At 35.4% G+C, this 24,846-nt stretch overlaps 1 protein-coding gene across 1 annotated transcript; it reads left to right on the forward strand.

The window, feature by feature from the left end:
* Positions 1-4,677: 4,677 nt before the first annotated feature.
* Positions 4,678-24,102, forward strand: LOC126964989 (uncharacterized). The gene is made up of 4 exons (XM_050808379.1): positions 4,678-4,788; positions 22,120-22,576; positions 23,296-23,506; positions 23,590-24,102. Exons 1-4 carry the CDS (start codon positions 4,770-4,772, stop codon positions 24,100-24,102), a joined length of 1,200 nt encoding a protein of 399 aa, XP_050664336.1. The 5' UTR covers positions 4,678-4,769.
* The last annotated feature ends 744 nt before the right edge of the window (positions 24,103-24,846 follow it).

Raw genomic sequence — 24,846 nt, forward strand, 5'->3', positions numbered from 1 at the left:
CATAAATTTTATTACAATTACAATTAGCAACACCGGATTCATTATTTTAATCAAATTCAAGGCGGCACACTGCCGGGTGTCGGGAATCAATAAAGACTTGGTGTACATTTAGGCACGGATCCAAGGGTGGTTAAAGTTGCCATTACCCTAAATACAACTTTTGAATGGAATTTTATTAAAGTTTCATAGAATTCCTTCCAGAAGCTTTATTAGAGCTTACAAAATATTTACAGCATGTTTTAATGGTTTTATGATCATTTGCAATATAACTTTGTAACTATTTCATTGTCTTTATTAAATTATATTGAGTAAGTAGATAGACGCAGATACCTATAGAACCCTAGTCATCTAGAGCTGTGTAACATTTTTATTAAGAGTTAAAAATAAAAATGAGCGCATTTCCTTTATACTCTGCAATGTGCGCTTTTGCATTATCGAATCAAGACAAATTATCTCCGAAGAAATTGTTTTTTGAATATTTCAATTTTAATTTTATTTTTCTTAATCTTTAGATGCATCTCCGCTATCCACATTGGAGAGAATTAAAAAGAGCTTTAAATTTCTTTGGATATAAAACAAACAAAATTGAATAATTGAAATAAACAAATTATTATTATCAATACATAATTAAATTAAATATATCAACGAATATAACAGAAATACGTATTTATAACAAAATAAAATATAAATTAATGGTTTATTTCAGAAATATTGTCTAAATGAGTAAATTACATGGTGATACCACAGCAGGTTTTGCTTGTCCTGTGGCAGAAGTAAAAATGTAAATAAATTATTATTTGAAAAATACGATAAACTGTATAGCTAAAAATTATATTTTTCAATGATAAATATTTAATTGGAACACCAAATTGTATTGAACTCAATTGAAATCAAATGAGATCTTTTGAGAGAGAAAGAGAATAACGTATTTATTTATGTCAAAAGATCTCATATAATATTGCTTTGGTCACAATACATTTTCTATGAACGCGCTGCATGAAAAAACATTATATTAGAATCCTACCACTAATGTCGAATATCTAAATTTGAGCAGAAGCAGTTACATCTATCTCTAGACCGGCAACGGCAACCGGCTAAAGGCCGCCAACGCTCCTGTGATTCCTCTGCTGTTGCGAGAGAATGTGGGCGGCGGTGATCACTTAACACCAGATCACCCATACGCTCGTGTGTCCTCCTACTCCATAAAAAATACACTATTTAAGATTCACCTAAAATAGATGAATTTTGACCAAAAAAATTAATGAAAAATAATGAACGTAACTTCGAACATAATTTCCTTTTTTTCATAAGTAAACTTAAAAGCGGTTAAATGCTATATATAAATATTCGATGACTTTAATAATGTACACCCTGTGGATACCGAAATCTCAATAATTAAACAGCTTTACCAAATATATTATAATTATTTATTTATATTCAGAAGACCCCATAATATCAACTGAATATTTCATATTCTTTTGTGCTTTATTAAATTTTCGTCTCATGGAACACAAGCTACGGAATGAACAAATGAACAGAATAGAACAATATGAACAGTGACCTCCGTCATAACTCATTGCAAGATAAATTATTGAAATCAAAACGTTGGTTATGTGAATGTCAATATTTAATATAGAAGAATTGGTTTATAAAACGCTTTTTCAATAGAATGGCGTGGTGTCGCAACTCACGCGACAGGAACGCTGTTTTTATGCTAAACGACAAATATTTCATTTATTACTAGCTGACCCGACAGACGTTGTTGTGTATATAATAAATAAAATAATGTTTTTATATGAATTTGTTAATAATATATCATAACATCAACAATTACTTCGTAAAATATGCACCGTGCTGTCGTAATGAAATTGTTTCACAGCAGAACTGTCAAACCGTGCGTCAATAAATTCTCTCATTGAAATTATGTATGGACACATCAAAAGAAAAACAAATTTGTTGTTTTTATTTAATTTAGCAGAATTTTCCTATTTATTCACCATTTAAACCTTCTCTGGACTTCCACAAAAAATTCAAGACCAAAATTAGCCAAATCGGTCCGTTCTCGAGTTTTAGCGAGACTAACGAACAGCAATTCATTTTTATGTATATATAGATATAGATAGATATATATCCTCTCATTAATTATTAACTTAATAACTTAAAATTTATTTATAAGAGTAAGTAGACTAGCCTCACTTTATTTCCCATCAAATTCCCTAATATTACTAGTGTCTAGATATCTAAAACGTTTTTTCCTATTAATTTTTGTATTTATGGAAAAACCTAAGTTTTATCATTTTAATTACAATCTAGGCTACTAAGCAATTTAATTTTAACTTAATTTACTCAGTAGAGTAACACTAAGAAGGTGACCCTATGCACTATTCTTATTGTCTCTATTTAAGGGAAGATATTATTCACTGCACTAGATTCACTACACTAACTGTGTTATTAAGAAACGCGATGTAAAGTTATTCCAAATTAAAAACTTATTGTATTTATGACCTTTACTTTATTACCTTTGTCACTACAGAATTATATTACAGGGAGAAGTAATTTAAAACTTGGATTAATTGTACATTGTTTTTATTAATGATACAGTAACTGGGCTTAAACGCAAAATAAAGTTATTCCAAATTTAAAACTTTTTGTCCTTATCTTACCTTTGTCGCTATAGTATAAGATGACAGGGAGAAGTTATTTAAATCTTGGAGTAATTGTACATTGCGTTATTAATGATAAAGTAACTGGGATATCAATAAACACAATGTAAATTTATTCCATATTTAATACTTTTCGTCTTTATGTTACCTTAGTCACTACAGAATAACATGACAGGGAGAAGGAATTTAAAAATTGGAGTAAATTTACACTGCATTTCTTTATAAGACACTAAAGGTTTAGTCCTTTTTAGTCCTTTCATGAGGCTCTTTTTTTATTAATGAAAAAAAAATGGGGCCTCATGCCAGAAATAGACCTTTTTTGTTTATCTTATTTAAAAATTTGTAAATTATATCATGAATTGCTTGTGAATAGACTTTGCAACGAAAATCATCGGCTTATCTTTAGAAACATTTGGGGCACAGCATAAGAAGCTTAAAACTATTAGGTCTTGACATGTTGGTCACCAAAGCTCCAATATGTTATGCATTGACAGTGTCAGTCTCTAGAAAAGCTTGGCATAAGCCTCTGCACTACAGAGTTAGTTTTAGTACACAACGAGTTTCTTACCACTTCTTCTCATCAAATTTCAACTTTTTCCGAAGTGGTGGTAAATTTAAAAAGAAAAGAAAACTTTTGACCTTCATAATTGTCATTCCTTGACCTACATGAATAAAGTGATTTTGATTTGATTTGATTCGGATTCGTTGGGTATAAGTATCTATTGCACTTTATCCGAACATTCCTGATACCTAGCTTTAGCCTTTGCACCAGGCAATCACTGCGATTCTGTGTTCATTAATATCCCATTCTATTATGGTTATTTAAAATAAGCGTCGAAAAATATATGAAATAGAGGAAAACGTTCGAAGTGTTTTAAGTTGTCACAATATTTATGACTAGAGTTATTTTAGTAATTTAATTTGCCGTTATCTATACTTAATATTATAAAGCTGCAGTGTTTGTTTGTTTGTTTGAACGCGCTAATCTCTGGTACTACTGGTCCGATTTGAATGATTCTTTCAGTGTTGGGTAGTACATTTATCGAGGAAGGCTATAGGTTATTTTTTTCAAAATTAGGGATACGTAATAAAATTGCTATTAGTAACACAAGGTGTAAAATCGAAAACCTATTTTTGTGTGCGCTGTAAAAACTATTGACAATAGAACAAAATGATGTACAGGCTGTACATCATTTTGTACAGATGTACAAAATCTACATCTAAACCTACCTCTGGGCCCAGAGGTAGGTTTAATTTAAGTTAAGTACATACAAAAAGATCGAATAGCGACCAGTCTCGGCGGCGTACGGCCGCGGCGTGGCATTCAATAGTTTTGTCTCCCCAAGATTGCTTAATGGCTGTGTAAATAGTGTGTGTGTGTGCGTGCATCGATTCGTAGTGACCACTGCTTCTCGTGCCTTCCGCCATGATGTATGTCAGTACTTGCACGATGACATATCCTCACTAAATGCGTCTAACAATATTATAATTATGCTAATACGCAAATTGATTATAATTATAAAGACAGTAATTGCTACCATAGTTCCCGAATCCATTAGCGGTCTTCATCAGCCTTTCCACTTCATCAATTAATACTCTCTGTTACAAATGCTTCACTAGTCTTGAAAATCCAAAAACACGATACGTGGTAACCGACTGATAACATTCTCAATTTTTAATTCGGTTCGATAATTATAACAGCTCCTATAATATGAGATCAAATATGAAATGTTTTGTAATGTCACAACAAAATTTTGTTTTTTTTTTTCCAAATAATAAATTGACTTATAATAATCACGAGATTTACATTAAAACTAAGATCAGATTATAAGAGAAAAAAGGCGTAAATGCAACAACTCTTTAACCATAAAAGGTACCAAGTTTAATAATAAGCTAAACATCATTTTTTTTGTACTTATAATAAGTCTATATTAAAAGTATTATTCAAATGTCGACTAATGTAACTGATATAAAATAATATATGTGACACATGTCAGTCTGTTTCCACGTTACGGCAAAACAACGCATAAATATTTAATATTTGTAATTTGGGTCAACATACATGGAGGATATTTATAAACAGTATTATGTGAAAGGTTCAAGAGTATGGATGGGATCAATGTTGGTAAGTCGACAGATACAGCGTTTGTGCATTTACCACAAGTCAGGGTGTGATTAAACAAACATTTCAAACTGAGTGTCCATCGAACCATTAAGCCTTTTAGCTTATAAAGCCATTTAGCGGAGGGTCAGCTTTATCACCATAATTGGAAAAATATTTAAAATTTTAAAACACAGTTAGCAAGCTATTATTATACGCTTTACCGAGGCTAAAGCTCAAATGATTATTAATGGGCGTCGAATCAAAAAGTTTATTTTTTATTTCGTAAGATTGAAGTTACAGTCACAATTATTTAGTAAAGGTGTATGTGGATTTTTGCATCTATAATTGTGCTTAATAACTCTTGTTTTACGTATTAATTTACATTTACTTTCTTGACTTACGCGTTTGAGTATTTTTGTTGCATCACTTTATATATATTGTCATTGTAATTATGTGTGTGTGTGTGTGTGTGTGTGAGTGTGTTGGGAGTGTGTGTGTATGTGAAGTGTGTGTGTGAGTGTGTGTGGGCAAGTCAGTTGCGGGAAACCTCGTAGAACATTCGTCGACCAAATTAGGGACGTATTGAGTCCCTGCCTACCCCGACGGGAATAAGGCGTGAGTATTGTGTGTGTGTGAAATTATTTGTAAAACTATGAAGCTGTAAATGTTGATTTAAAAGAGTGGCAAGAAACTCATTAAAGTTCGACCTTTTCCGACGTGATAGTAAATGTAAGAAGAAAAAAAAATCTTTTGACATTCATAAGTTTCCTTAACCTACATGAATAAAGTGAGTTTGATTTGATTTATATTAATCAAATGGCAAGTAGTACAAATACATTATTTCTGTATTACTAATGGAGTCCCTGTATACTTGACAAGCTAACTATCGAGCCCAATATTATAAATGAGAATATAATATATTTACTATGCTTTCACGCATTTACTTTGTACTCAACCAATCATTATAATATTTTGTACACACGTCCAATGTCAAAATGAACTAAAGACAATATCGTGGAGAGTTATCAAGTAATCTTAGTTTTTTATGAGTTATAAAAACAGTTTATAAATATACAAGTAAAATAAGTTATTTTCGTGAATAGATATACCTGCTTTACCATAATATGTATTGATTTAAATTTGTCAAATAACTAACCGAAGCTTTCCACTTTACAATTGATATTTCGAGTACAGTCAAACTGTGCTCTTATAGTTTTGTGGAACTATGTACTAGTTCTTTAGTGTACTGTACTATATGTATACAAAAAGATACACTGCATTTAAGATGTTCATGATTTGAAAATCTTTACGAGTTGATCACTTTTTCAAGATGACAGTGAAGTAATGTGGTAAACGAGCTTAAATATGCACCTACGGTCTGAAGAGACTCTTAACCGGTTTCTCATCATTGGTTAGCCTCGAAATGTACTATAAATATGCACAATAGATACCCTACGGTACCGGTTTCTCCATATCGGTTTGGCGAGAAATGTACTGAACTAATATGACTGCATGGAGCAATCACTACATTTAAGAAGGCAATGATTTGAAAAAAGTGAAGTAATGTGGTAAACGAGCTTAAATATGCACAATAGATACTTTAGGGTTTGAAGAGGCTCTCAACCGCTTTCTCATCATTGGTTAGCGTCGACATGTACTGAACTAATATGACTGCATGCACTAATCACTACATGATATGAATATCTTTACGAGTTGAATACTTTTCAAGATAAAAGTGAAGTAATGTGGTAAAAGTCAAGGAATGTACTGAAGTAATATGACTGCATGCACCAATCACTACATTCAAGATGTTCATGATTTGAAAATCTTAACGAATGGTACACTTTTTCAAGATAAAAGTGAAGTAATGTGGTAAACGAGCTCAAATATGCACAATGGATAATATTTATTTATTTTGAAATAAATAAATAAGTACCGCACGATTTGAAGAGACTCTTAACCGGTTTCTCATCATTGGTTAGCCTCGAAATGTACTGAACTAATATGACTGCATGCACTAATCACTACATGATTTGAATATCTTTACGAGTTGAATACTTTTCAAGATAAAAGTGAAGTAATGTGGTAAACGAGCTTAAATATGCACAATGGATACCACACGGCTGAAGAGACTCTTAACCGGTTTCTCCCCATCGTGTTGGTTAGCCGAGAAATGTACTGAACTAATATGACTGCATGCACCACTTGAAATGATTCAATTTACAGCGGCACCGCCAACCGGCACACTCTGGAATATATCCTTACCAATTGAAATCCGAATGTAGAAGCATTTATTTAGTTTATCTTGCAAAGTATCTGATGTAGATAAATATTATTATGCTTCCATGATTACTGTTTATTGAAATACAAGTAATACCAGAGAATTTCTGTTTACTTTTGTCTGTAATATAGATAGTTGTATCGTAGATCGTTGTATACGCTGCCAAGTGCTTCATGTTGCCACATGAGTTTAAATAATTTTTAATTAATGTAATATTTAGATGAGCCTTTTAAGTATAAAGTTTTAAGTTAGATAAAAGTTTAAGTATAGAACTTTTTATATGGTAGGTAAAATGTATAAATAAATCCTTATGTGTCACCTACTACAAAGCTGTGGAATGAACTTCCTTGTCCCGCGCACGCTTTCCGGACGATACGACTTCAAAAAAAGCGCGTATACCTTCCTTAAAGGCCGGCAACGCTCCTGTGACTCCTCTGGTGTGGCAAGAGAATGTGAGCGGTGGTGATCACTTAACATCAGGTGATCGGTACGCTTGTTTGTCCTCCTTTTCCATAAAAAAAATGTGTCCACCAATGATCATTTATAATAAAATATATGTAAATAAAGCACTCGGTTGCTTGCTATTAAAATATATGTAATTGACATCCACATAAGTATCCATACCTACTCTGTGACATAAGTGTTTTTTTACAGATTAAAATGAGAACAATCTTTGTAACGTACATTTACGTCAATAGTATTCACGATTCGGGGAAAGACAAAAAGGATAATATTTGTGTGAACAAAACAACACTACTTATTAATAATAAAAGCTGTATGTCAACGCGTGCTTAATTTTAAGTTAATACTGAATAATCCATTTCAGTACTCTCAGATGAATCTGGTGTAATTTATATAAAATGATTTAATAAATAACCACGATATCACGAAAGAATACAATGTTTTCTTTTATCCGAGTGAATTACAAAGGAATAAAGTTAATCCGGTGTACAGCGACAGAGAAAAGAAAATAAACTTGATGTAGATAGGAAATACGTATTTAGTAGAAAATGGAGGACTGCGGTCGCACACGTAACAAATTGAAAAATGCTTTTACCTCGTGAGTAGAAGAAAATAGACAAATAGCCACGTACTAAGAGAGTCAATCTAATATGGAGTGAGATGTTGCCGGTGATTTGGGTCAACTACTTCTGGACTTTCAATGTAGCGCTAATTAAGGTGTTCTAATTCATTTGTAACCTATTTATTACTTTCGCTATTTAATTGAAACTGCCAAATGTGGACCAAACTAGTGCAAACAGCGCTTGGTTTTGACACTTATAAGATTAAAGAAAGCTTTTCGAAAAAATATTTTACCATGAACTTCGTTCTGAAGTTGTGGCTACATATCGGAAGGCGTAGTGGGCCTTCTAATTTATTTGATAGATCTACGTCATGGTAAGAATCTCAGAATCTGCTGGATACATTGTACATTGGTTACATAAAGGCCAATTTTGGCGGAGCTGAGATTATGTCACACACTATATATATTCGTGAGTGCAAGTTTTAGTTCTGAACACATAATCATTATTGTCGCATATATATATAGATTCTTGTAAATTTTATTAGTTCTACCACTTTTTTTTTGTGCTTCTTCACCGGCTTCTCAATTTAATTACCTCAGTATTTTATGAAAATCGAGAGTTTTAATAAAACTGAGGTTATTAAGATAGATAACTATAACTAAGCTATAAAGCATCATATTATGTACTCGTTAATAAAAGACAGTACTCTCTTTAATAATTTGAATTGAAATGTCATACAAAAAGATACTTAAAACCTATGTTATTAAAGCAAAGTTAAATGAAACCACTGTTGTTAAAATTATAATAATATATAGATCAAATGTTTTTGGCGTGTTTCTCTGTATAAATAATCATCTACGCTTGCAGGTTAAAATGAGATAAAAGTAGAAAACGAAGTTAACTTTTTTAGTTCACGTTTTTCTCTTAAATTATTCTTTAAATCTGGTACGAGCTTAAGACTTGCTCGCAATAGAAGAACATGACCCGACTTTTGTAAGTATTGTACTGGATAGTAGTAATTATTATCTTTTTAAGATGTACTTCCGAAACACTGGCATTAAATGGTAAGGTTTTAAATATCAAATATTATTTTAAAAGTAGAGCAAATATGTGCGTTTTTACCTGCAGAAATACCTATCAATATATATGAATGTATATGTAAACCCTCCTTGAGCTTCAACGAATCTATTACAAAAGATTTCATTGAGATCGAATAGTTTAGGAGTTATTAGGGAACATACAAAACATACATTCTCTTTTATATATATAGATTATTAAAGGACCCGAAACAGGGATGAAATGAATTTTACGTTAAAACTTTTACAACTAAACCTTTAGTTAAACTTAATTTAGTGCAAGACTTGCATTGCATTCATATAAATTTTTGTTGTAATACAAGAACTTATAAGAACTTAAAAGGAAATATTTATAATTTGTTTGATTTCTATAATAAATTTCAAGCCCTCGACAGAAAGTCTACACTAGGTTATATACCAAAATATAAGTAAAAAATTAAAAAAGCACGCATTAGTGAAACACAAAAAATAATTAAATATGAAGAGCTTGTTTTAGTGCCATTTCCTTCACCGATGACACTTATTTTTTTTATCAATCCAGTGAATTATTTTCTACTTTTTAAATTGGCCTCCTATCAAAGCGTATATTGTAAAGTATTTATTATCTTCTATTTTAATCTGCGAACACCATTACAAGAGCACTGTTAGAAGGAAATCATATTCGCATCAAATCTTTTGGCTATATCACTGACTGCAAAGAAATTTATCCTGGTAATCCTGGTAACAATACCAAAGTTATGAAAATATTGATATGTCATCGGGTCTTCATATGGGTGCAATTTTCTAAATACATCGGGTGTCTTTATAGTGTAAATAATAATCTGTTTCACAGATATAGATGAAGCTATTATAAAGAGTAAATATATTAGCTTTAAATCCATCATAATGGTTGTAGATCACATAAATGAGTATAAAATAAGAGGCCCCGTAAGTCGACAGGAGATCGCTATTCAAGTCAGACCCGGGAACGTAATAAAGCCTAATAAATCACTTTCACCTTAAATATGCCTCCATATTCACTGAAATGAAAACTTTAATAAAACGCCTCTCAATTACTGTGATCTTTACTGTCTTGTGATGTAAGATGAAATATGAAACAGAAAATGTTTTAGCTGCGGTGGAATAACTGGATAAATAAAATAATATTTTCTTTTTGAATCCCGCTTTATTAAGATAGATATGAAGTTGTGTCTTTGACTGAACATTATCTGGACTTTTGGTATCGTAAGCAGTAAGGGGCTTTCCATCGTCCATTTGCAACAATTATTGGAAAATCGTTTTATCAGTTATTATTACCTCTATATACAGTGATATGATGACATGATTAGTACCTTAGTACTGTCGCGTAGTAACGCTTCGACGTACATGACCAGAGTTGTCAAACTTCAATGCAATGATAATTTCGACAGCTCCGACAGCAATACTCATTGTAAAGGAACATATTGCCGCATTTAGAAAAAATCACCTCGAAAAATCACACTTCACAAAACATTTAATTAAAAATATATAAAAGAGAATGTATGTTTGTATGTTCCCTAATAACTCCTAAACTATTCGACCAATCTCAATGAAATCATTTGTAATAGATTCGATGAAGCTCAAGGAAGGTTTACATATTATATAATTTATATGGCAAAACAACGTTTGCCAGGTCAGCTAGTTAATAAATTAAAACAAAAACATAAATAAAACAATAGAATAATTACCATCATGATCACCTTTGGGTGCTCCAATATTGGATGTACCTCTGCCTTCTTCATCAGTTCTTAACCATGTTGCTACCACCTCATATTTTTTTTTTTATATTTTTACTTGCAATCTTAGACTTTCGGTGTCAAGGAAGCTTAGTTTCATCTCCAAGAAATAAAGTAATTGAAGTGTTTTCAAATAACTTTTGATCTTCAATCTAAACTAAATTCTTCAGCTAAGAGGAAAATAAGAAAAAGCATAGAGTATACTCCAAACTTGAAGGTCACCACATTTTTAAGCTCTGGTGTTACCAAAGTCCATGGGCGGGTGCTTCACCCATCTTCACCCATATTAATACCCGTCGCGATATATTTTATACTTCGCCTCGATCCTAAAAAGATCACCCTCGTAGGAATAATATGTATTAGAAACCCCTTTGTAAATTACAGTGATAATAAAATATAGATAAAAATCTAAACAATTTGTATTTTTTTTAAAGTGATAACCTTCACTTCTGGGATTAATTACACAAATTAAATTTGAAAACAAAATTTATGAACGATGCGGCACTCGAACCCGCGACCTCTCAAGTCAATTTCCCAATATCCAAATATTGGGGTTGATCAGGTTATCAACTGTAAAATAGATCCTGTAGATGAATCCACAACCTGAGCGTTGAATAAGAATTACAGGATTTATCAACGATACGTCGCTCGAACGCAACGCGAGAGATCGCGATTTCGAGACCCGCATCATTCACATATTTTGTTAATTTGTGTAGATAAAAATTATTGCTGCTGTAGGTATGCACTTTGCTGTTAAAAATGGCAAGGTCCAATATTATTTACTTCTCATGACGAAGTCGGGGCGAGTAACTAATTCAAAAAATTAAATTGTGGTATAGTATATAATATTGTTTGTCAAAATTATTTAGCTAATTAAGCTTTGTTTACATTTTTTTTATGGAATAGGAGGACAAACGAGCGTACGGGTCACCTGGTGTTCAGTGATCACCGCCGCCCACAATCTCTTGCAACACCAGAGGAATCACAGGAGGGTTGCCGGCCTTTAAGGAAGGAGTATGCGCTTTTTTTGAAGGTACCCATGTCGTATCGTCGCGGAAACACCGCATAAGGAAGCTTATTCCACAGCTTTGTAGTACGTGGATGAAAGCTCCTTGAAAACCGCACTGTGGAGGACCGCGAAACATCTAGATGGTGGGGATGATATCCTAACTTGTGGCGTGTCGTGCGAAGGTGGAATTCGGCGGCAGGAACATTCGTGTTTTATGAGCGTAAAACAAACTAAAGGTAATCAAAGTACGTGTCGTTCTAATACATATCAGCTAATAATAACAATAGCTGTACTAATTGCGATAAAAGTCCTGAACTGTACAAAACATGCGAACTCTGTGAGCCAAATTGTACGTAAATAGGCAACTATTGTGTATTTTTTCTATTGTGGCGTTTTGTTTCAGTAAATCACGCTTGGCATGCTCTGGTGCGGTCTCCTAATTAGGGACCACCTAAGTAATTGAATTAAAACATCGCATAATTAACGAAGGGTTCACTGTAGGTTTGGGACTTTGAATATATTTATGAAAAAACGCTGCTATTTAAACAGTAATTACGTAAATATCTTTCCAGGTTACTCAAAGTGTAGTTAGTCTAGTTTTAGAGCTTTGGATAGGATTAATATAGAAAAACTTTTTTGATCGAATAATCATTGTATCTATCTATAAATTTAATTTAGATCAGTAACGGCCGTTCTCAATATACTATCTACAGATACTACCTTCAACTGCTACCTTCTTCTGTTAGTAATTAGGTGTCAATAATCTAAAGCCCATGGGCGTGGCATTATACACGTCCATTAACCCGGCCCCTGGGAGAGTAGAGCCACCTTCTCTACTCTTCACTTGGGCAAGTCCTGTCTGGCGCGTCCATGTCGCGGGCATCTTTCACTTCAGCAAGCCGGAGTGTGTAGATGGCGGAGTTCAGCAGGGACCCAGTACTGCGGCGTATAACGCAGAACCCGTGCCCAGGGTTACGGGTGAAGACCTCAATGGTGGTGAATGCGGAGACAACAGTTGTCGGTACGGACTAACCAGCGGAGGAGGCAAGCTACAGGGGCGTAGAACCTGGATCCTGATGGAGGGCAGCGGTAACCATCAGTACCGAAGTGAAGCGAAAGAACCATATGTTCTGAACCGGTTCCCTCTTGGAATACTATAGCCACTGAGGTTATAGTACCGCGATGTAGAAAGTAACGGGAACCTACTACATTATTTATCCCATGAGAGTTGCAATGATGAGTATGTTTAAAGACAGAGTAAGACCGCCTAGCAACCCGTGTAGTGACCGGCGCCCTGAGTTTTCCGGGGCTGAGGGTGTGAAATGGGTTACCGGCCATCAGGATGCAGGCAACCAGGCATACTATGGAAAAAATGCTATGGAACGTTCGAGGGCTTCTTGAAGATGGAAAGCTTCATATTCTGGAACAAGAACTTGAGCGATGCAAACTCACTATCACGGGAATCAGTGAGACACATTGGAAAGATAGCGGCCACTTTTACTCAGAGAAACATACCATCTATTTCTCCAGCAACGATAAAAGTAGCTTTTCGGGTGTGGCTATTGCGATCCCTAAATTATGGAAAAACTCGGTGCTTGGATACCACCCTATTAATGATAGAATAATTTCCATTAAACTTAGCGCATCACCGACCCCACTCAACATAATTCAAGTCTATGCTCCCACAAGTTCTGCCAAAGATGAAGAAGTAGAAGACTTCTATTGTCAACTTGAGTCTTCTATAGCTAAGATCCCTAAAAGAGAGCTATTAATCATCATTGGGGACTTTAACGCCAAGGTGGGAAACACCACAATGAATACGGGCATACGACATATTGTTGGGAACTATGGCCATGGTGTTCGTAACCCAAGGGGTGAACGACTCATAGAGTTTGCAGCCGATAACAGCATGGCCATTGCAAACACGATGTTCAAACACCATCCTAGACGCCTATATACCTGGACCTCCCCTGATGGCAAACACCGCAATCAGATAGATTACATATTAGTGAGAACCAGATGGAAAAGTTCAATTGCCAATACACATACCCTTCCCGATGCTGATTATCATTCCGACCATCAACTGCTCATTGGAAACCTGCGATTGAAATTGCAAAGAGCAAAACAAATTAAAATGGCTAGAAGAATGGAGGTGAAAGATCCAAAGTCACTAACCACCTCGATACAGAACAGACATGCCACATGGAGAGCAGGTATCGGAAACAATTACTCTAACTACTTGTGGATCTCGGCAAAAACATATATTGTGGAGGCGATTGCAGAGTCACAACCGAAAACCATCTTACCAAAACGACAACATTGGATAACGGAAGAAACCTGGCATTTGGTTGAAGAGCGCTTAAAACTTAAAGCCAGTGGTGCTAGCATTACGAAGCTAAATGCCAAGTCAGCTATCATACAAGCTGCTTGCCGACGTGACCGCAATAACCATCTGAGTAAGATATATCATGAACTGGAACAGCACTCCGACAAATATCATACCAAAGATCTGCATGATAAGGTGCGATACATAACACGCCAACTTAAGCCTAAGACGTGGGCTGTTGAGGACTCCGTTGGGAATACGGTTACGGAGATAAAGGATATCGTGAATGTGTGGAAGGAATATCGTCAATAACTATTTTCCAACAATTTGGTACTAAGCTTCACATGTTCTCCACACAACATTCTTGACCGTGAACCCGACATCATGCAGGATGAAGTACGAGCAGCAATTACACACCTCAAATGAAATAAAGCCATAGGTTGTGATGAGATCCCGATAGAAGTCCTCAAAACGATGGGAGAACCTGGAGTTGATATTTTATATACTATCTGCTGTAAAATATGGGAGACTGGAATATGGCCTGACGATTGGTCAAAATCCATTTTCATTCCACTGCACAAAAAAGGGTCCACCAAGAAATGCACCAACTACCGACTCATATCCTTGATATCTCATGCAAGTAAGGTGATGCTCCACATAATTAATACAAGGCTGTCGGCCTATCTCTCAAGGCAGATTACACCCGAGCAAGCCGGATTGGTTAAGGGAAGAGGCACTCGTGAACAAATTCTTATACTGCTTCAGATTATTGAGAAGGCCAAAGAATTCAATACAACCCTTTACATCTGCTTTGTGGACTTTCACAAAGCATTTGACACGGTCATATGGACACACCTCTGGAAGATACTTGCAGAAATGGGTGTACCAACCCATTTAATAGTTCTGTTGAGGAGGTTGTATGAACACGGTACTGCAGCGGTACGAGTGGATGATAACCCTTTCAAGCGAATTCAAGACTGTAGCCGGTGTACGACAAGGATGCATCTTATCGCCATTACTCTTTAACATGTACACAGAGTATATTATGCGCATTGTCTTGGAAGATTGGAACAAAGGAATATCTGTTGGAGGACGCGTGATAAATAACCTCAGATACGCTGATGATACTACCCTTCTCGCACAGACTAGAGAAGATATGGAAAAAATTTTAAACCGTCTAGGAAGTACCAGTCTCCAATTCGGACTTACTATTAACCGAGAAAAGACGAAGGTGATGATAGTAGACTGGGCCGAATAAATTGGAACCAACGTACCCTATATAGCCAACTGTGAAGTGGTACAGAACTATATTTATCTTGGTTCTACTATATCAAGTACTGGAGGATGTGACGACGAGATCAGACGACGGTGCGCCATCACCAGGTCTGCAGTGGAACAACTGGGAAAGATTTGGAGGGACAGGAGGATTACCAAGAAGACAAAAGTCAGATTGATGAAATGCCTTGTGTTTCCAATCTTTCTTTATGGAGCCGAAACTTGGTCTCTGAGACTGCAGGACCGCCGTAAAACCGATGCATTAGAGATGTGGTGCTGCTTCGTATTAAAGACAGACTATCGTCAATTGTGCAACTAAAAATACTGAAGTTCTTTGGTCACGTCTCTAGAAATGAGAACTCGATGGAGAGACTGGTAGTTCAGGGCCAGGTGGAAGGCAAGAGAGCACGTGGTCGATCGCCAACCCGCTGGATAGACGCCATCGCAAAGGCTACTGAGTCCACCATAGTCCAGTGTACTCGCAACGCCCCTAGCCGTCAGAAATAGAAGCACATCGCCAGATCTACCCTCAGAAAGGATATTGACCCACCGAATACCCCACCATGTACCTCGTCAGCGCAACCACGACCACTCTGACAAAAGTGTCCGACTAAGAAGAAGAAGAATATAAAGTTGTCCCAATATACCCGTATGTCTAATCACCAGTCCAATGTTTCAATTTCCATACAAAATTCTATCCCTGGTAAGATATACGTTGTTCCCATTGATAGACAGCGTGTAAGACGGATAAGATGAGTTATCGTCGATAAGTTAATTGGGACAGAAAAGCCAACGATAGTTAAGATTTTTTATCCCAAGTAGGCCACAACCAAAGATAGACTGAATAATATTGGGAATGGCCGTTAAACGTCTAGATAGACTATGACAGCTGTGAAAACATAAAAAAAATAGACTTCAAAACTAACCTCTATTTTGAACAAGTCACGCACACTAACACAAAGTGTCATACAAATCGCGAGTGTAAGACGTAGCTCGTCACGCACACTAAACGAATACTATCGAAAAACGGAATTTTTACCTTCTAAATTCTGTCTCTGTCTTTTCGTTTCTGCTTATTTCCAAATTGGCTAGTCCGGTATTGAAGGACTGGACTTACTGGCAGAAATCCCATGCTATAAGGTCTTAGTGTAACTTTTATTTAAGAAAATCATTTAGGATTGGATGCCATTCCGTAGAACAATTAAGCATTAATGACTTCTCTTTGGACAACAGAGTATCATGTCATATTCCGTAAGAAATATAATAAAATCATCGTTTATATTTAATTATCCATAGAAATATATATAAAATTCAATTGAATACTATAAAACTGAACGATAACAACGTAATACGAGCGGAAAATCGTAAAAATGGAAACCCTTCTAGCGTTTTCGAATTACTCAACCATTCAACTGAGGGCTATCGTAAATAAAAAAAGTGTCACTATAAATAATGTATCGGTTTGAGAACGTCTCTCTATTAAATAAACTATTTGTAGTTTTGTACCAAAGGAAAAATTGCTCCTGTTTAAAATCACTTCATCGTCAGTTTGTTTTTCTCTACACACTCCAGTTTAATTTAACATATTTTCGTCTTCTATACGAAACATCGCTTCAAAATTCTAAAATAATAAGAAGCTAATAGAAATGTACAAAAGAAGTTAGTCTTCAATAATTTATATGTATAGACAGAGTTTCTTGCTGTTAGACAACCGATAAAAACAGGCCAGGAATATTAGTTTAGTGTGCGTGACAAGCTACGTTTTACACTCGCGATTTGTATCACACTTTGTGTTAGTGTGCGTGAATTGCTCAAAATAGAGGTTAGTTTTAAACTCAATTTTTTTCAACGCTGTCACAGCTGTCATAGTCTATCTAGACGTATAACTGCTTTGTAATTATTGTAGTATTTAATAACATTATCTGTGAACGAATGAGTAAAACGTGCACAAATTCTTTATAAATATATAATTTCAATGGTTTTACAACTAGTTGATATCTTTACAAAAGGTTATATTTTAATAGAAAGGTACGTGCGCCTTGCGCCAGAGTTCCGTCGTAATGGGTTGAAGTTGTTCACGATAGGTGTCCGTATTGCGCTGTCTCGCTGCCGTCTTCACGTCATTGGCAATGGCGCGATGTTCAATCCTGAACATTAGTAGTTAGAAAACTAAGTAACACTTTTTATAGAAAACCGAACAAAAAAAATAGAGAAAAAAATAGAGAAAAAATTAAAATCAATTCCTGCCTTATATAGATGAAAATTATATAAGAAACAAAAATCTTATTTTGCAAATTGAAAAATGTAATAATTTTATCAAATTAACTAGCTGACCCAGCAAACATTGTATTGCTATATAAAGTAATAAAAATTCAACAATTAAAATTTTTGGGGTATAAAAGATAGATACAGCCGATTCTCAGACCTACCAAGTATATCGTACCACAATGATTGTATTCGATTGCCATCTTGCAACCCTATCATGGTTCTGTGGATGGAACAGAATAATATAATAAACGTGATAAAAAATAGTTGTATACCTTAGGATGGCAAAAATTTGAAGTTGTATGTATTTTTAATGTTGAATCATAATAAAATAAAAATAAAAAAATTCGTCACAAAATTAAAAAATATATATTTAGGGTCACCCTTCTCATTTAGGAGTATGAAAAATAGATGTTGGCCGATTCTCAGCCCTACCCGATTTGCACACAAATTTTATACAAATCGGTTCAGCCGTTTCGGAGGAGTTTGGTAACAAAAACCGTGACACGAGAATTTTATATATTAGAAGATGTATTGTCATCGGTCCTTGATAAATCTACGAAGTTTGAAAGCAACCTGTCTCATACGGGTGAAGCTAATAAAAGCTTGTAATAATATATTATATTGATTTCTTAGAAGCTTATGTTTTTGTTATTTTATCAGAACGGAATACTCGGTAAAGAATAAATTAAAGTCAAGAATTTCATTAGTGCAGAATATGATACTTACTAGATACTCTGAATTCGTGTCTAGCTGATTTCTTACTTATAAGGCATTTGTACCCCTTTCAAGAGTTTTTGGCAGCATTCCAAGCATAATAATATTATATTTTATTAATGTGGTACACTTTTGGTTATCACTCGACTATTTTTGTCAAATACTTTGTGAATTATAATACATTACTAGCTGACCTGGCCTAGTTTTTTGTACCCAAATGAAAAAAAAAGTGTTATGGAATCATGTGACAGAAGAATATGAAATTTTCAAATTCGATTTTATTTATATGACTCAAATTATATTGTACTGAATCATTGTATTTATAGGTGCATACTGCTCAACTCAAATCAGCTGAGTAGTTTTAGACTAGTCTCTCGAGCTGGATGCTAAAGTGTGATTAGTTTGTTTTTGGCAATTATTTGAGTTCTCACTAGAATACAATGGGCAGTTTGTGTAAGAATGGTAAGGGAGGTATTCTGCGAATTATTTCATTCATTAATTTTTGCAGAATGGTTTCCAAACAAGGGAACCAAGGGGTCCTTAAGAGGTTTTCCTCATGCAGGATCGATGTCATATTATGCTCGAAGGAAAGCATAGATAGACGCAGTTTCTAGATACTGTTTGGTACAAGGTGTTCCTGGTCGGGTTTGCTGTAGTCAATGTAACGGGCAAATATAGCTATTAAGCGAGATTTGTTCGGGTGCAGTGAATTTGGTTTAATTTATCTGGTGTTACCGCCCCATACTCCTTAAATGTCTGATATCTGATATAAAATCTATGATTTTTATATAATTCTTCCAATCATTCTATATCGGTGGACTGTGGGTAGATGCTCTAGGCATATAACGCCCTGCGTGTTCTATAAAACAACGCCCTTATGATGGTGTTAAGGCTGTCATGGCGCTGTATCACAGACGCACAAATTAATGCCTTTTTTATATATTGTGTAAAAATGCAGAGTATCGTAGAATTCTTACTTACCAGCGACAATGTCATGCAGAGATTGACAAGAAGGAAATTAGCAGAAAGTACTTTTTGCTGATTGAGTTCTTTACATACATTTTAATGTATTATGATGATACAAGCTACTTAAAATTATGAAATAATCTGAAGATGCTAGTGAAATAGGTTCATTATCTAAGTGCCCGCTTTTGTTGCAAAAGAGTACTTATAAAATATATCATGTTTCTTTTATCTTTTATCTCATATTACTCATGTTTTAAAATTTTACACAACAATTTTTATTCTGTTTTTGCATGTGAATTTTTATTAGATGTGTCCCTTTTTGTTACGGGACAGAATGGTACAATAACATCCTCATTACACCTAGGGATGTCCCTAAAGTCATGAAATTTATCATACATACGAATATTTGAATTTCAAAATGAAATATCATATAACAAAACTCTATTGTGCTACCGGCGTTGTTAACGTTACCATTCCTGACTTGTGACGTCAGTTTCCTACTTCTTATAATGAGCTGATGTCAACTTATTTTATGTCATTTTATATTTAAATCACGAATGCCTTTTTGTATTATTTCATTATGGCAGTATACTGCATAAGGTTTTTTGTGAGTATAATAACTATATTATAATTGAAGTAATACCTCTTTAGGCGCGTTATGAAAAAACGAAGAGAGTGAAATTATAACAATAAAATTTTAACAGGTTGGTTCCTAAAATTTTCTGACATCTGCGTCATTCGTTTTGTTTTATGGTTTTTTCGTCCATTATTCAAGCCCAATGGTTCAAGTCTAAACAGCCGTATTCATTATTTAATAATTAATTGTCAAAGCCATCTTTGCTATTTTTTTACGAAATGGTTCTTTCTAAAAACGTAGCACGTTCGTTAGGCCATAGAAGTATAACTTCTTGCGTGCATACATAAGTACACACACACTTTTTTTTTACCTTTGTGAGTGCATATGTTTGTTATATAGATACTACTTTGTACATTCTCCGCACTTCTGGGTCCACGGGCCTTGTATCTTAACACCAAACGGCAAAAAGTTGTAAGACTCACTGACACCGACATATTATTTGTGACATTTGCTGTCTTCGGCAGTCGAAGCAGCAGACCCAGCACCAACTGAAGAAGCAGTCAAAATGTCGACGAAAGTCACGTCCCACACAGCGATCCGTGCCTAAGCCATTTATTCAATCAGAACGATTGCCATCGCAACGGATAATCATTTGGCTCTAAAATAGCTAGTATATTAAGAGCGGCAAAGGACCTGTGGATGACTTCATTAATGCTGGCGTGACCACTGATCAAATTGCCGATTTTAGGCAGGATAGCCCGTGACACCCAACAGCATGCATAATTGAAGTGGTTCATATAATTTTATACCCAGCCGGAGTGATACACATAATAGTTGTTTGTTCATATTATAATGTGTGTTACCGTAAGACATCACTCATGACTTACGGTACGCAGACGTGGTCGCTATCTATGGACCTTATGAGAAAGCTCATGGTCGCTCAGAGGGCAATGGTGAGGGCTATGCTCGGAGTTTTCTTGCGAGATCGAATCAGAAATGAGGAGATCCGTATGAGACCCAAAGTTACCGACATAGTCCAAGTGATTACGAAACTGAAGTGGCAGTGGGAAGGGTACATAGTTCGACGGACAGGTGGCCGTTGGGGTAGTAAATTCCTCGAATGGCGACCACGTACCGGAAGACGCAGTGTTGGTAGGCCACCACAAGATGGACCGACGATCTGGTTAAGATCGCCGGAATACGTTGGATGAGGGCAGCGCAGGACCGATCGTCGTGAAATTCTTGGGGGGAGGCCTTTGTCCAGAGGTGGACGTCTTCTGGCTTATGATTATAATTACCTTCTTTTGGCTATTATCCTTTCATGCATCCAACCCTAGGTTTCAATTCCTTGGAGGTCAGGTGGACATGCGACCAGCTAAAAATTATGTGTCGTATTTTACGAGGAGACGTTGATGCTCCAGATCTTCATGAGCAATTGCGTCGTATACGTGCAATAATCTTCGCCCACGAAATGATAAGATTTTCGTGGTTTCGCTTCACTGCATTGTTGCCCGAGTTATGACACCTATACCGCGGTCATTGGGATCTTTCAACGCGCTCTTGGACTAGAATGCTTTATAGGACATACCAATAATTTGTGTAAGAAGTGTTTCAATATTATGTTATAAGTAAGTATATTGTATTAAATATATCGTTGTCTTGTGCCATAGTACAGGCTATGCCTAGTTTGAGCAAGATAATCTAATATATAAAATTCTCGTGTCATGGTGGAGGAGTTCATTTCCGAAACGGCTTGACCGATTCTCATGAAATTTTTAGTGCGTATTGGGATTTTTCATCCATTTTCAATTTTTTTTAATTTTTAGACATATTTTTAAATTTGTTTCAGCATTAAAAAATACATACAACTTCAAATTTTCACCCATCTACGATTAACAGCTACTTTTGTATCGCACTTTTAATATCGGCAATACAACGTTTGCTGGGTCAGCTAGTTTGTGTATAATGGTGGCCATATACGCTACGAGAAATCGTTAAGATCAGACTGTACAGTTCGAACGGTGCAGTTTATCGTAGCTGGCATACAAGCTATACACGCTACGAGATATCGTTGCGATCAGACGGTACAATAAGCGGCGCCGACGCACACGTGTCTGTGATGGCTTCGACGGACGACGATTTAGCAATTATTGGATTAATATTCACCCTGAAGGAAAAAAAAGTGAAGCGGAAAAATCGTAGCATCTGGTGTAAAGAATGGCTAATGAAAATAAGAGTTCATTCTCATGTCAATTTGTTGGCGGAATTAAAGCTTTTTCCAAAAGACTGGCATAATTTTCTAAGAATGGATCACAATACGTACTTACATCTATTGAACTTGGTAGCACCAATTATCGAGAAGCAACACACTATTATGAGAAATGCTATTCCACCCCACGACAGGCTTGTAGCTACTTTGAGGTTTTTATCAACAGGAAGAAATTATGAAGATTTAAAATTCTCTAGCATCATTTCATCTCAAGCCTTGGGTCGCATAATACCGGAAACCTGTGAAGCAATATATAAGGTTCCGCAAAGCCTATTTTAAGGTAAGAAATAAAAAACTACTAATTACTTTGAATGTAATGTTTATTAATTTGTACTTATAATGATGGTGGATAATACATTAAGTAAAATTAGACAAAAAGTAGCCGCTGAATTTTGCACTTGGGACTGATCTTGTTGAGAAGTTTGCATTATTGGGGTTTGGAGAATTGTCTGGGAGCCTGGATGTGTTTGGAAATCATAATTTGAATTCTGATAAGGTACTGGGCTAGCATTGTTTCCTACAGGGCTGGGAGTATGTGCAACGGGGCTGGGAACGTTGTTACCATAATTATTAAAACGCACACTGGTGGAATCCATCACTTGGTGTGAAATAGTCAAATTTTCCATCTCTGCCAGAAATAATGTTTCGTTAATTATTTTTTCGGCCAAAATACGTTGATGTTTTGTGAGGTCTCTCAGCTTAGCTGCGACGTTTGCTCCATTATTATCAAATCGATCATTAGTAATTGCAGGCCTTTTAAAATGGTTTTGAACAGACTGTAAAACTTGAGTAGTTAGGTTTTCATTTGCATTCCTTTTTGGCCGACTCCTATTAAACAATGTGTTTGTAATTGAACGAGTATCGGGAGTTGAGTGTGAAGTTGTTTGTGTGGCTGGAGGTGACTGTTGAGTTGACTGCGTGGCTGGAGGTGACTGTGGAGTTGACTGGGCGGCTGGAGATGCTTCACTTTCAATTTCCTGAAACAATTAATATTTTTACAGTTCCCACGCTCGAAAGAAGAATGGAAGGATGTGGCCAAAGTGTTCGAAAAGAGATGGAACTTTCCGCACTGTCTTGGCGCGATGGATGGAAAGCATATAGCAATTTTTCTTCTATCAACTATAAATATATCAACTATAAAAACCATCATAGCATGGTGTTATTGGCAATCGTTGATGGAAATTATCGATTTCTTTTATGTGATTTTGGAACAAATGGAAGAATTTCAGATGGTGGCGTACTCACAAACACTAAGTTTTTTGAAAAATTTGATAATAATCAGTTGTGTATTCCAACCGAAACAGTTGTCGCAAATAGCACCAAAAAGTTGCCTTATGTGTTTGTGGCTGACGATGCGTTTCCACTTAGAACAGATTTAACTAAGCCATTTCGACAAGCAGACTTGACCACAAATAAAACCAGAATTCTAAATTACAAGCAAGGCGCATTGTCGAAAATGCGTTTGGGATCGTGGCATCTCGATTTAAAAATTTACACAATAATTAGTCTTGATCCGAAAAGAATAGAGTCTGTCGTGATGGCCAGTTGTGCTTTACATAATTATGTAATGAAGACTTCAGAAAGTTCTTACTGTCAACAAGAATGCTTCGACGTAGAAAATGTTGATGACGGGTCAATAACCCAAGGATATGATACAATGAATTCAGCGATAGTTAATTTGCAACGAAGAAATCTTGGTAATACTTCGATTGCCGCAAAAAAAGTCAGAGAAGAGTACATGGAATATTTTGCAAGTGAAGGCAGCGTTCCGTGGCAAAATAATTTTATACGTTAACTCTTTGAGAATAAACAATTTGATAAAAAAGTTATTTACTTTTATTTATTATTTATTCATGTAATAATATAATAACTATGAAGCATTCTCAATATGGCCGGATTAACTTATCATATTCACATAACCATATTAGTGCTATTCTACTCTGCTGGCACCACAGTATAATAACACGCAAATGACTTTCCTCGTTGTCTGATTCGTCGTCCATATTAGAGCGTGAAAGCCTTGGTTCTTCTTGGTCATCCAAAAACAGCAACATAGAGTAATACCATAGTTTTGGTTTATACACTTCTTTGGTTCCTGCTCCTGATTTTTTTGAATCAGCGATCTTCTTACGCTCTTTTTTGTAAGTAGAGCGAATGTTGTTTATTTTTTTTTTACAACAGCATCTTTGTCAGCCTTAGGGTCTACTATTTTCAATTTTTCAACCAGCTTAGTATATGCTGAACGTTTTAAGTCACGATTGTGACACTCTTTGCCTTAATATTCCAAAGACAAGGTTCACTGCGATATAACTCAATAAATTCTTCAAGCCATTCGCGATTAGTTTGAGACGCCATGACGCGTGCGCACGTCTACCCGAATGTCGATCGACGACAAAACTGAACACGAAAACGGAACGAGCGCATACACGTTTCGATCAGTCGGCACAGTTCGTCCGATTCCGATAAATCAATTGAATTTTTTGTATTGTTCCGTTCAACTGCACAGTGCTAAAAAATCGGACAAAACTGCACAGTTTTA

The sequence above is a fragment of the Leptidea sinapis genome, chromosome 1 (assembly GCF_905404315.1).
Source record: "Leptidea sinapis chromosome 1, ilLepSina1.1, whole genome shotgun sequence".
NCBI lineage: Eukaryota > Metazoa > Arthropoda > Insecta > Lepidoptera > Pieridae > Leptidea > Leptidea sinapis.

Excerpts from the sequence above, each read along its gene's own strand:
- LOC126964989 (XM_050808379.1), top strand. Across the intron at positions 22,577-23,295 it reads ATATATAAGGTTCCGCAAAG|AATATTTTTACAGTTCCCAC; the intron begins CCTATTTTAAGG and ends CCTGAAACAATT. Across the intron at positions 23,507-23,589 it reads AAATTATCGATTTCTTTTAT|TTGTGTATTCCAACCGAAAC; the intron begins GTGATTTTGGAA and ends GATAATAATCAG.